Source organism: Gossypium hirsutum, chromosome A11 (genome assembly GCF_007990345.1).
Source record: "Gossypium hirsutum isolate 1008001.06 chromosome A11, Gossypium_hirsutum_v2.1, whole genome shotgun sequence".
NCBI lineage: Eukaryota > Viridiplantae > Streptophyta > Magnoliopsida > Malvales > Malvaceae > Gossypium > Gossypium hirsutum.
The window spans coordinates 882,444-896,551 of NC_053434.1; the positions used below are offsets into that span (position 1 = coordinate 882,444).

Consider the following 14,108-nt stretch of genomic DNA (forward strand, 5'->3'; position numbering starts at 1 on the left):
AGGTAAGGAAAATAATACCAGAGAAAAAAAAAAGGTGAAAAACTCTAATTCTGAGGAATAGAACCTGTTGTATCAACAGAAAAAAATTATGAGTCGTCGTTGTCCACCATTGGGATTTTGAGTGAAAAACTGGCAAAAGACGTTATGATCACTTATTACACTTTAATTTTACTTAAAAAAATTAATTTGTTCAATCTTTTAGTAGAGATAGATGCAACAGGGAAGTGAAACACTATGTATAATTAGAAAAACAAAAGAAAACCCAAGCTTTATAATAGCATCAACATTGCAACAGATATGTAAAACCACTCAGATTCTTCTTATATTGGCTTCTGATTTGTTCATATGTTTTTCCAGCAATGGAACAACCCCTAAAAGAGATAAAAACCAGAAGGGACAGAGGGAAAAAAAAGGACAAATGACAGTACCTTCTGCATTTCATATTACTGAATCATCAGTAGCATCTAGACCCTAGTTTTCAAACCATGCTTCTTCTTCTACATTTCATTGTACTTTATACTCTCTCTCATTCATCACTTTTACAGTGAATTTTTCTATTTTAAGTGTAAGTCCATAGTGTATCTACATCTGAATTATCTGGTGAATCATCAGAAGGTGGTGAGTTTATCCAGTTTGGAGGGCTAACTAGCATTCCCCCTGCCATATCCACCATCAAATTGGGAAAGTTTAAAAGCTCTTCCTCGTCGATAAATTCTTGACCTGAACAGGTAATCTCCATAGCAGTAGTCGATGTGGTGTCCTCGTTTTTTGATAAGGACCCAGTATTGGTAACAGACTTGGGTAGTAGTCTAGAAGCGGCGGCACTAGCAGCGGCGGCACGAATATCAGTTGCCGATGTAGAACCCACTTTCGGATACGAATGAACCATATCCGGAAAGTTCAGTTCCGCGTCGGGACCTTTTAGGGCAAGAGCAGCCACGTCATACGCGGTGGCTGCCATTTCAGGTGTAGGGTATGTCCCTAGCCATATACGCGTCGTTTTACGCGGCTCACGTATTTCCGACACCCATTTCCCACTCCTGCTTCTTACTCCCCGATAAACCGCCGACAACTTTCTCGATGTGGGATTCCCACTTACGCCTTCTTTCGATGAGACCAATGGAGTGGATGATGGTTTCGGCGACTGCTCTTGCGGAGGAGCGTCAGGGATTGGAACAGTTGGTGGTGGTGGCTGGTCTTTCGGGGGCACATTGGTTGAAGAAGGATCAGATTCAGACATTGTTTGTGTGTAATATGGCAGAAATTTGAATCATGAGTAATGGGTTGGGGATTGGATTGGATTTATATGGTAAAAAAAATGAAGAGGACGGGGGAAAGGGCGTGGCCGCGTGGGGAAATCGCGGAACCTTTTTTTTTCTTTTTCTTTGAAGATGACTGATGATGTGATGGTTATGAATTGAAGGGAGAAGTAAGAATGAGAGAGAGGGGCTAAAACAGCGCACACGTATTGGACAAATAGGGGCTCGACAATTAAAAAAACGGATTAGCTGTAAATTAACTGTTTTGTCTTACGGTCTACGCCCTGTCCTTCTATGTTCCCCTTTTTCAATTCTACTAATATTCCTTTTTCTTTTTTACTTTTTTAATTACAAAACCTCAAAAAATTAATGTGATTAATACGACTCAAATTCGGTCCACACTTAAATTTTTAAACACCCTTTACTATCAGGTTATTATATGGGATTCATATCCCTTCTTTTTCATTCATCTCTATTTTAATCCATATAATAGAAAATATATAACAACCATTTTCCACGTCTTCAATTCTTATAGAATTTTAGATAAAATTGTATTAATAGTTACTAAATAATTGTTAACCCAACTATAAATAGTTAGTGTCTATTTATATTGTATGTATTCGTTTGGATTTCGAGGTGTTCTTTAGTTACTCTATTATTTAATTTTTTTTTGTTACTAATTCATTAACGGTGTCAACTTTAAACTTCGATATTTATACATTATGTGAACTTAATCTTAATTCTAAAAAATTGACCCTCAACATTTACACATTGTGTAATTTTGTGTATTTTGAAGTCTTATTTTTTTTTTACTCTTTCACTTAAAAAGCTAAAAAAATAAATTTATCAACTAAATTTGATAAAAAATATACTAAAAATAGAAGCGTTCAAAACTACAAGATAATAATTTTCATCTCTTCTCATTCTTTTAGAATTAATTCTCAATGTCACAAAAAAAAATTGCAAAAACAAGACCAAATTAAAAAATGTATAACTGTTGAGGGTTACATTTTTAAAAAATTAAGACTAAATATATTGATAAAATAAATAACTATTGAAGGTTAATAATGCTATTATGGCAATTTTAAAAAAAATTGAGTTATTGTTGTTGTTAATAAATTATTTGAGTTCGTGTTCGCTCATTTAAATTAAATTAATTTATTCATGAAAATAAACATATATACGAACATATAATGAATATGTTTATAAATAAAAAAATTATTTACAAATAATAAACATAAAAACCATAAATAAAATGATTGCTTGTAGTTTAGATATAAAATAATCAAACATAAATATTAATAATTATGTTATAAAAAAATAAAATAAGTACACACAATAATATTATTAATTATATAATAATAGAATAAATAAATAAATATATAGTTTGTTAAAGAGAAATAAATAAAGTAAATAAAAAACCTAAACCATCTGTGGGAAAGGAGATTCTTCAATCAAGCATAAACCATTCCTCCTATCTTGTACTATTCTGGTCATATTACGTGCACCATGATTAACTTCTCTGAAGATATGTCATATATCTTATCAGAGCGAAATTGGAGTCACCTAATATTTTTAATAATAGTCCGAATAGTTTATTTTTTAATTATTATATGATAGTTCAAGTAATTAATGATATGATTCATTCTATTGATATTTATTCTTACAAAACTACTACTATTTTTATTATTCAAACATAATTTATTGAAGTTAATCTCAGCATTGCATTGTACAATATCATCAATTTTGTTTTCAGCTTGAGTGAAATTAATCTCAACATCCATTTGACTCTAATTGAAAGCCTTGATTGATAAAATTGCTCCTTACACTCCATCTAAATTAATCTCAACATCCCTCAAAATTGCTTAATTAATATTTTTATTACTGATACAAATTAATTAAGTAATCATACATTTCACTAATCACATGTGCCCTCCAATATCATCAATTCTTTTGACCCATAATTTATTTTGGCATTTTTATGTTTTTATACAAAATAAATAAAAATTTCTCCATTTGAATCTTATATAAATTTTTACTATGTTGGGGAAGTGTCATTTGGTGTAAGAAAATTATGACGTCGACCTCCGCCATTTTCATTTGAATTAAAACTTCTGAACTACTACTTAGTGCCATTGACCCACCCTAGGGTTTAATGAAGGATGATTGGTCCCCTACCTCTTAATTTTCTCCTTATTAATAGTAAAAAGTAGACATTTATCACACATTTGTTTGTTTTTTCCTCACAGATTTGAGGAGGAAGTGGCGATACAAGACTCAAACTTTGCTCTAATAAAGGTAGTTACCATGAATACTTGTATTTCTACTGTCGCTGCTACCTACAAATATTACTATGTTTTTACGTACCTTTCATATATATTAATATTTTAAAATTAATTATTTTCAAAAAATATGAAAAATTCTATCATACGTGTGTGTATGTGTTTAGAAACTATGTGCTCTTAACATAAAGCTCTGTTTAAATACAATATACGTATGATTTGAAATTAATTAATAATAATATATGAAATAAGTAGGATATTAAAATGAAAAAATAGATTAATTTGTGAGTAAAATGGAATTTAAACATGTAAATAAGTCATATTAAAAATTAGGGGCGAAGTCAGAAAAATTTTTTAGGGGGAGCTGGATGAACTTTTAATTTTTTATGGTTTATATATTTATAATTTGTAAATGATTAAATCAATTTTTTATAATTTTATGAGGCCAAAGTGCAATTTTATCTTTACTAATTTAAAATTTTTAAAAAAATTTAAGGACTTAAAATGCAATTTTATATTTTAGGGGGGTCGGGCCCATGCCAGCCCCCCTGGCTTCTCCCCTGTTAAAAATACTAATGCTGTGTCTGGTATGAGTATTACTTTTTACACAAGTTTTAGTAATATATACGTTAGAAATAAACTATTTCAATTGGTAATATTTTTGCTTATATTGAAAATGTCTTATTCTTTACGAGAGTTTCAAGTTTTAATTTGTACTAACTATTTTTTATTTCATGTTTAACTATTGTAATACATAAGTAATAAATAAACTTTTTCCTTATATCATTACACCAATAACCAAACGAGGCCTAAATGTATTACAGTGGTTTATTACAGTATTGTCATTAATCTTTATTAGTGTCTGAGTTGACTTGTGATACCAACAACTCAGTCAATAACATTATCAATATAGATATATAATTTATAGAAATAATATAGTATGCAAAATAGAATTAAAATGTAAATAACACGAGTTCAAATTCCCATATCATTGAATAATATAATTTATTTTAATTACGAATAACATTTTCACAGTATCCCTAACTTAGTTAGTATCGGGTTGACTTGTAACACCAACTTAATCAGGAACTTAAATAATAACATAGATTAATTTATGTATATGAAAACTATTTACAAATATCAAATGAATGAGATTAAATAAATATAAAATGCTCGTCAATAAACTTTTACAAATAAAACTCATCATTTAACAAATACAAAATAAATAAGGAAAAAAAAACCATCCCATACATTAAACAACAAGATCGTTTCATAAAATTTGCTAAAAAAAAAAAAAAGATCGTTTCATAAAATCATATCAATAGTCGATTTTAATAATTAAAAATAGCAAGATATTCATTTTGTTTTAATTTTTTTTGTCAAATATTTCAAAACTTATATATTAAATAATTAAAATTAATTAACATAATGTATTTTCAATAAAATAGTTTTCTTTGTTAGATAAAATCCAGCCAGCTCAAATTTAATAAAATTAATTAATATATAATTTAAATTTATTCAAAATATATTGATTGCTATACATTATTTAATTATATGGATATAAAATAAAATATTATACAAGGAATACCAATTTTACGACTTAAAATATTACATTGTCGGTCATCCCACATTTAATAGATACATATAAATAACAATAAAGGCAATTTCCGACGAAAATAATGCAGCTCTCGATAAATCTTGGTGCTATAATAACTTTAGGTTAAAACTCTGCAGTTTTGACAGATCAATTATATTGATAAGATTGGTCCTATAAACAGAAAATGAAAAAGGGTGGTCCAATTATATTTATATATCTCTTAACCTAACCTATAACACAACCATTATGTTTTTGTTCAATCTTTTTAATTAAACTCAATTACTTAAATATTGAAAATCCCCTTATTTTTCTCTTCCATTATATCTCTAACTTTCTTAAAATTATACATAAATTTTAATTTTAATTCAATTATATACATTCGAAGAAATAAATATATAAACATAAAATAAAGTTATAGTAATAATTGTGTTAATAATTTGTAAGAATTGATTCAAACCAAAATTGAATGTATAAAATTACACAAAATCAAAGTTCATGTATAAAAATACACATTAAACTAAAATTCAAGTATAATTTTAAGATTTACCCCAAATAATTAAATATGAAAACTTTCACTTAAATTAACTTTTAGTTGAAAAAATAGTTTTCAAATCAGTTCAAAATTGATGTATATGTATAATTATAATCAGAATCAATCATTACAATGCACAAATAAATAGATTTATTATCCAAGTACATCAAGATGAAGGGGGGATAAACATATGATGAGACTTAGACCAGAATAAATCCGGACTAAGAACTCGTATATGAATTTTATAAAATGAGACCCAAAATTGAGATTTTAAAGTTTCAATGGCCTAGACCTATTTAAGGACTGGATTACTTGTCTAAGCTAAAAGCTCGACATGATATTTGAGAGGGTTTAAATCAAGATATTAGATGTGAAATATGGGTTTGTGAAAGAAAGTTGAGTTTGTTTAAAAGATGGGTTGAACTTAAATGCTAACACTCAATGCCCCAAGCCTAGCCTAACCCAAGTCTTTTTTATTATTATAATATATTGTTTTATTTTATTTTATTTATATATTATGTAAATTATATCACGTAAAATTAAATCTATAATAATATATAACACTATAATATTAACATTGAAAAAATATGTTAGGTTGTCTATATTTAAAATTCTAACCGTCAACCGAATTTAATCCTTTTGAGATTCTTTATTGCCACTCTTAAAAACATTGTTTCCAATGTTTGAACTTTTTTTTGTACAATTCTCACTTTTAATAATAAATATTCAATAATTTCAAAAAAATAAACTTAAGTATGCCCAAACATACGTCCTCCTGAACTTGCTATAATAGTATCGATACCAACTAAATAAAGATATAATTGACTTCAAAGTTTGAACTTAAATTCTCTCATCAGTACTTCAATTTATTTTATCATTACATCTAATATTTATCGATTAATATTTTAATAAAATAAAGATTAAAACTATTCAAAATTAGTATTCATAGGAATTTAATGGAATTTAAAAACCCAAGAAAATGTCTCATCGTCTTAGCAAAGAATTCATAGATGGCGAAAAGAAAGGAAAAAGAGAACCAGAAGAATTGAAAGAGCCGCACATATATAATAAAGAGATGTGTACAATACTATCAAAATCGACCCACCAAACCAATAGTTTCCTTTTTCTTGAAAATGACTCATCAATCCTTAATGGTCTCCATTAAAATCTAAGGACCCCATTCCCATAAAATATGTCCATCTTCACACTTATTCATCTCCTCATTTTGAATACCATACAAAATGAGGTGTTAAAATTATTTTATATAATATGTAATTATCATATAAATAATGTCAATAATATTTGGGAATCTTTTTTTTTAACGAATTAAATTTAAGTTGTTCGCATAATATGGATACGTGTTTATAGATCCATATATATATATCATATTTGAGCAAATATTTAGTACTTAAGCTAATAGATGAGATATTAATATATTTTGAGAATTTAATTAAGATGTTTTAGTTAGCTATATAATTAACAACGAGGACAATTAGGTTTGCATGGGCCAAGTGGCTAACTTGGCTCGGCCCATTTTGACCTTGGATTATGTTTAAAATTTTCAGATTATTTGGATTGGATAGATCAAATTAGTCTGAACCTAATTTTAAACATAAATTTAATAAAATATAAAAAATAAAAAAATACGTCTAGGCTAGACCTAACCTGATCCATAAACACACTTAGAACAACTATTTATTTTAATCTCCAAATAATCTTCCAACATATACACATAACTCAAGATTTTATATACACCTTCGGCTCCCAAAATTTAAGAAATTGTTGTTAGGCGCTTTAAAATTTATAAAAGTTTTATATATGCCCCAAAATTTTGTAATTTCTCATTCAGCCTCTTAATTTTTTTTTTGAAAATGTTTAATTAAACTCTCAAAATTTTTAAAAATTCCTATTAGGCCCTCTAAAAAATTGAAAATTTTAACTAAAACTTTTAATTTTTTAAAAAATTTAATTAGATCCACGACACTTAACACCAATATCCACTACATTGTGTAAACGTATGGTGTCATAGGTTTAAACTTTTTCATTCATAGAATTTTATTTTCTATATAAAAACTCTTTAAAAAAAAAGCTCTTATAATAATAATGTAACTTATTTTTGTATTTTTATATATAAGAAAATTTAAAAGATAAAAACATTCTCTCATAGTAATATAATTTACTTTGTAAAAATAATATTTTTTAGTCATTTTTCAATAGAATTTGTGCTCAATTGACTTATAATATTAGCTCAATTGGAGTTTGATTAACTAGCAATACCAATTCAATCACGGATCTGAATAATAATATAAATAGAAATTTTTACAGAAAATTTAAAATTCCTATAGATTCATAGTTTATGTAACAAATGGAATCTAAAATTTTATATCCATTTTTCGAAGCATATCCATCAACTATTCATAAAATATGAATACGTTGATAATGTTATATTTTGAAGATGATAGGTTTAGATTTAATATATATGTTTTTTTGATAAAAATTTAAATTTAAACCCTAAAACCCTATACCCACAGCAAGTAAATTCACGGATTAAACCCTAAACTTAAACACAAATAACTAACACCAACTAATGGGCTTACTGCTCGAGTTTTGATTTCATACTAATGTTTGATATTAGGGAGGTCATTATGAGCTTTAGGCTAGGCTTTTTCTAAAAACGGGGGCCTTACTATAACTTCAGCAATGGGCAATGGGTGTGATTATTAGGACCCCGTCTATAGCTATGTTGGGCTCATACAGTGATTGAAACTTCATGCCCGACCTCCAACTATTTTAAACCGACGTTTTACAATGCAGATACTGTAAGTTGGTAGCTGATGCATATTATTAGATACTTTTCTTCACCTTGAAAAAAAATAGCCATCTTTATAATTCAATTAGGTGAAGTTAATATATGACCAACTTTCTTCCATATCATAGCTTTTTTTGTGAAGAAAAAAATGGATGCTTTTCTTCAACATACAGACAAAACACCTACAAGAAGACCCGACCAGTTTGCATGCATGGTCTTAATCAGTGGGTAAGCCACCTTATGAAGAAGATGGGATTATGGCCACCTTATTATTCTTTGTAAGGAGAAAGAATTCATTTTTTTTTTGTGCATGCGTGCTAATAAATTGTCTTCCATATTATTGTTCAAAGTCGTATTGAAGACTTGTTCAAAACAAAAATGGTGTTGGATTATTGACTGCTTCTCTATCATTGTAAATTAGGGCAGCCGTTTCGTTTGGATTGATTTCCCATCACAATCATATCTGGTCTTTTTATAACTGAAGCTTTATTATTATTTTTTTCTAAAGTCAAGGTTATTGAGTTTTAACGGTGCTGGTTTTTTTAAATAGGTCTATTAATTCAATTAAAAATTAAATAATTAACACCCCTACATGCATGCTTATTTTCACTTCTAATATGATTTTTCTTTAGGGATCTTTCCACAGATTTTTAACTCATTTGAAAGAAGTATATAAATTGTTGTCTAGTTAGGGTCGTTTAATCCCTCAACACATATGATATTGTTTTCCATGATAGCTCTTGATTATTTTAGGAGCTTGAATATTTGAAGAAACAATACAGTGGATGCCGGAGAAGATGAAGTATATAGGTGTGCATGGTTACTAGTATTACTTGAACTAGACTGAATCGATTGATTGGATCGGTTTAATTGATCAGCCAATATATCGCTTTGGAATTGGGGGATGAACCGACCTTTGAATCAGGGGTAGACAATGACCATGGTCCCAAGAATAAAACAATATTCTATATTCTAGCTTTGTCCCTAGTCTAAACAAACCGCTCGGAATTGGTAAAAACTATAAAATTAGGATAAACAATTGACAATTGAACCAATTCTATAATTTTGTAACTATTTATTTAATTATTGTTACACGTTGTCAAACTGATCAAACACCTGCGATTAAACCCATTCTTTACAACATATAGGGCACTTGTGGTGTAAGAATCCTACTACTAAGTCTACCTAGCCTATTTTATTGAACTTGTCTCTCTTTGAGCATTTGAACTTTAAATAACAGTGTTTGAATACAAAACTTCAAATCGAGAATTTATAAAACGTGTTAATAGTCAATCAACTTTAAATGAATGATCTTTTGTATACTTTTCTTATAAGAATCGAAATACTTGATAATAGAAGTAATTGTATAATTATTAAGTGCAACAAAAGCTTCCAAGGAATCCACCGAAAGGTGGAAGACCCCCTAGCCACAGAATTAGAGTCCTCCGAAAAATGGTGGTGGGACTCCAATTAAAAAAAGTTGGTTATTTTAATGCCTTGGACTCAGTCTAAAGGTATCAAATAAATGGGAACTCAAACTTCTTTTATTTCTGGATAATCAAGTAAGGTATCATTTATCAAACTTTAAACATTTATATAGTTTTCGATCTTTCCATTTCTATAAATTTCCACACGTTTTTCAATCACTAGGGGCGTTTACTCCCTCTCTCTACCTTTACTTTTTGTGTCCAAATCTTGAGGAATTTTCATTGAGTTCCTCATTTTTTTTTGAACTTTTTATTTGGGTCCTTTAATTTTTTTTTAAACTCTCATTAAATCCCTTAAAGGTTTTTAGTTTTAACGTTTTTAATCAAGCCTCAAATTTGTTTTCGATATTTTACTTGAATTCCTCAAACCTTAATGGTGAGATCCACTATTGGATTTTCTTAATTCGATGACAAGATTCACCACTGAATTTCCTAATTTGTGTTTAAACACAAAGTTTTTTTCATCAACAATGAAAAGTAGCAAATATTTGAAGTTCTATTCATAGTTCAAACCTTTACAATGATATCCCCTCCTCAAATTGTAGTGCTAATATTGGTTAAAAAAGAGAGGATAAAATAACATTTAGTTTTTGAATTCGGTAATTTTTTTCACTTTAGTCCCTAACTTATTTTGGTCCACATTCATCTCAAAATTTGATATTTTTCTCAATTTGCTCCCTGAACTTGGTTTTCGCGAATGAATGATGGTGTGGCACTAGCACATTAACATCTGATTTTTTTTTAAAATTAATAATTTTATAATTTCTTTATTATTTTTAATAATCTTAATAATTTTTTCTTGCATTTTTTAGATTTGATATATTGTTTTTTTTAACTTTTAGGTGATGATGTCACAAAATCTCAGAGTGCCACATCCTTACTCCTTAATGGAATTCAAGTTCAATAATCAAATTGGGAAAAGTTGCCAGGTCCTAAAAGAACTAAAAAAAAGTAAGAACCAAATTGAAAAATATTATCAAGTTTGGGGATAATTCAAAAACACATAATGAGAAAAAAGAAGAGAAAAATTACATTGAAGGCCGCAAAAGGAGCAGCCAAAACGATGGGCTTAGGACTCATGCCATATTTGGGAGGGAGCCTAAAATGAACATACATAGCAAACCATATATAGCTCTTATAGACCAAACCCACTCATCTATAGAACCATCATTGTTTAACCACCAAACAATGTTCCATGGTCTTCATTTCAATCAAAACTCCAGAAAGTTTTAGGTTAAATTCTATCACTAGTCTCCTTACTTTATGAAAGTTGTGGATTTAATCTATATACTTTAATTTGGTCATTTTTAGTCCCTGTACATTTCAAGTTTTAAAATTTCAATCATTCCCAAACGATATTAAATTCATTAAGTTAAATTTTATTATTTTCAAAATCTGATGCAGAAAATATATTATCATATGTGTAATACCACGTCAGGTTGTTATTTCCACATTACTCACTAAATTTCAAAATTCAAAAAGTAAATAAACTAAAATTAACCAATTTGAAAAATACAATGACTAAAAATTGATCGAATTAAAGTACATTAACTAAATCCATAATTTTTGCATTGTATAGGGCTAACAATAGAATTTAACCAAAGGTTTACTTGACTTTTGTAAATCAACAGACACTTGAGACACAACAATCCCAAATGGGGTTTCAAGTTACCAACAAAAGCAACAACAAAACTGAACTAAATGCTTCCTTTTCCTTATTTAGAAAGGGTTAAAGGAAGTACCAATGATCTTAGAAATAAAATTGGTACAAGTTTGTTACCTCCTACGGCAAGTGTACATAATTTCAATCGACAGTCTTCGTAGGCTTGATTTTTTGGACCTTTTCATCACTGAATTCGTGTGTTAAAGTTTGACCCCAAAGACATCCCACGATAACACTTTTGACTCATTAGATTTCAAATGCTAATTGAAAATTTGGGTTAAAGTCCTTTAATCTCGAATCATTTTATATTTCTTTTTTTTTGGCCCCTTTGCATTGGCACAAGACGACGTATAGAAGCTTACAAAAAAGAAAAGTGGGTTAGTCTTATGGCCTAGTAAAATGCGTGTGAAGTTGATAAGAGTCATCCCCCCTCCCCATCAAAACCCACTATAAAAACCCTTGTAATCCCCCACTTTCTTCAATTCCACCTCCCAAAACTCTCTATTCTCGTTTCTAATACAAATAAAAAAAGAGATGTGTCAATTTACATCCTCTAATGACACTTGCACTTGCAATCCAAACGTGCCTTACCTTCTCCCTAGTAAAGCCAACGAAGGGTCCAACATGTACCCATCGTTTACCCCTAAAAGCCCAATATGGAACCAAGACGAAAAGCTTGAAAGGGCCATGCCTTCCGTGTCTCTTGCAACCGAGGAAGCCATTTCCATAGCTAAGATAGCTCTTCCCATGATACTAACGGGGCTCGTGTTATATTCGCGCTCGTTGATTTCCATGCTCTTCCTCGGTCAACTCGGTGAACTTGCTTTAGCCGGTGGTTCGCTTGCCATTGGCTTTGCCAATATCACCGGTTACTCTATCCTTTCGGGCCTTGCCATGGGAATGGAATCCATTTGTGGACAAGCTTTTGGTGCTCGAAAGTATACCCTTCTTGGCATCACGTTGCAAAGAACGGTGCTATTGCTTTTAGTTACCTCTTTACCCATTTCTCTTCTATGGATAAACATGAAGAAAATACTCACACTTTGTGGCCAAGATGAAGCTATAGCCATTGAAGCACAATCATATCTTATTTACTCCATCCTTGATCTCTTAGCTCAATCCCTTTTACACCCATTGAGAATCTATCTAAGAACCCAATCCATAACTTTACCTCTAACATGTTGTGCCATTTTATCAATTCTTCTCCACGTACCAGTCAATTACATTCTCGTATACCATCTCAAATTAGGAACCAAAGGTGTTGCTCTTAGTGGTGTATGGACCAACTTCAACCTTGTAGCCTCATTGATAATCTATATCCTTTACTTCAAAGTTCATAAAAAGACATGGGGAGGGTTTTCAATGGAGTGCTTTAAAGAATGGAAATCCCTATTGAATTTAGCCATTCCAAGCTGCATTTCAGTCTGCCTTGAATGGTGGTGGTACGAGATCATGATCCTTCTATGTGGGTTGTTGTTAAACCCCAAAGCCACCGTTGCTTCAATGGGCATTTTGATTCAAACAACAGCCTTGATCTACATATTCCCATCTTCACTAAGCTTCAGTGTATCAACAAGGGTAGGGAACGAACTCGGTGCTAACCAACCCAAAAGAGCTAAACTCGCCGCCTTTGTAGGCCTTCATTGCGGCTTCATGTTGGGGTTTTCAGCACTTGTATTTACCGTAACAGTTAGGAAAATATGGGCTACTATGTTCTCCGCCGATAAAGAGATCATAGCATTAACCTCCCTCGTTTTGCCGATAATCGGTTTATGCGAGCTCGGGAACTGCCCACAAACCACAGGCTGTGGTGTGTTACGAGGCACTGCCAGACCCAAAGTAGGAGCCAACATAAACCTCGGTTGCTTCTACTTTGTTGGCATGCCGGTTGCAATATGGCTAGCTTTCTTTTCTGGGTTTGATTTCAAGGGACTATGGCTCGGACTATTGGCTGCACAAGGCTCATGTGTGTTGACCATGATGGTGGTCTTGGTTAGAACAGATTGGGATTTGGAAGCTGCAAAGGCTAAACAACTGACCGGAACAGTACTGGTTGTCGATGACAGTGACAAAGCAGAATTCAAGGAGGAATCTATTTCATTATTAAGTGATTCAAATCATTATTGCCTCGTTTAATTAACCATTTTTATCCCCCTTTTTGTCACCTGTACTGTATATCTTAAGAACGTAAAGGGAGGGAACAAAAGGAGTTATTCAAAGTTTGTTTTCTTTTTTAATTCAATTGAATACAAAAATAAAAATAAAAAATCATTAACTATATGAATATTATAAAACCATTATCTCAAAAAAAAATGTCCATATCATTTTGTATAAACTACATCTAAGGTCATTAAATTATTAGTAAATTTATATTTTAATCATTTAATTTTAAAATATTACAAAATGATCATGAAACTATTTGAAAGTTTTTATTTTGAAATTGAGTTATCAAACATAAATTTATAAATAATTTAGTGAC

At 30.2% G+C, this 14,108-nt stretch overlaps 2 protein-coding genes across 2 annotated transcripts; one reads left to right on the forward strand and one right to left on the reverse strand.

Moving 5' to 3' along the window:
• Positions 1 to 246: 246 nt before the first annotated feature.
• On the reverse strand, positions 247 to 1,311 carry LOC107923000 (ethylene-responsive transcription factor ERF027-like). The gene has a single exon (NM_001327214.2). The coding sequence runs from the start codon at positions 1,238 to 1,240 to the stop codon at positions 560 to 562; it is 681 nt and encodes a 226-aa protein (NP_001314143.2). The 5' UTR covers positions 1,241 to 1,311; the 3' UTR covers positions 247 to 559.
• Positions 1,312 to 12,101: 10,790 nt separating this feature from the next.
• LOC107923302 (protein DETOXIFICATION 49) lies at positions 12,102 to 13,848 on the forward strand. Its single transcript, XM_016853507.2, has one exon. It carries the CDS (start codon positions 12,164 to 12,166, stop codon positions 13,763 to 13,765), a length of 1,602 nt encoding a protein of 533 aa, XP_016708996.1. The 5' UTR covers positions 12,102 to 12,163; the 3' UTR covers positions 13,766 to 13,848.
• The last annotated feature ends 260 nt before the right edge of the window (positions 13,849 to 14,108 follow it).

Coding starts and splice junctions, on each gene's coding strand:
- LOC107923000 (NM_001327214.2), bottom strand. CDS start 1,240: ATGTCTGAATCTGATCCTTCTTCAACCAATGTGCCCCCGAAAGACCAG.
- LOC107923302 (XM_016853507.2), top strand. CDS start 12,164: ATGTGTCAATTTACATCCTCTAATGACACTTGCACTTGCAATCCAAAC.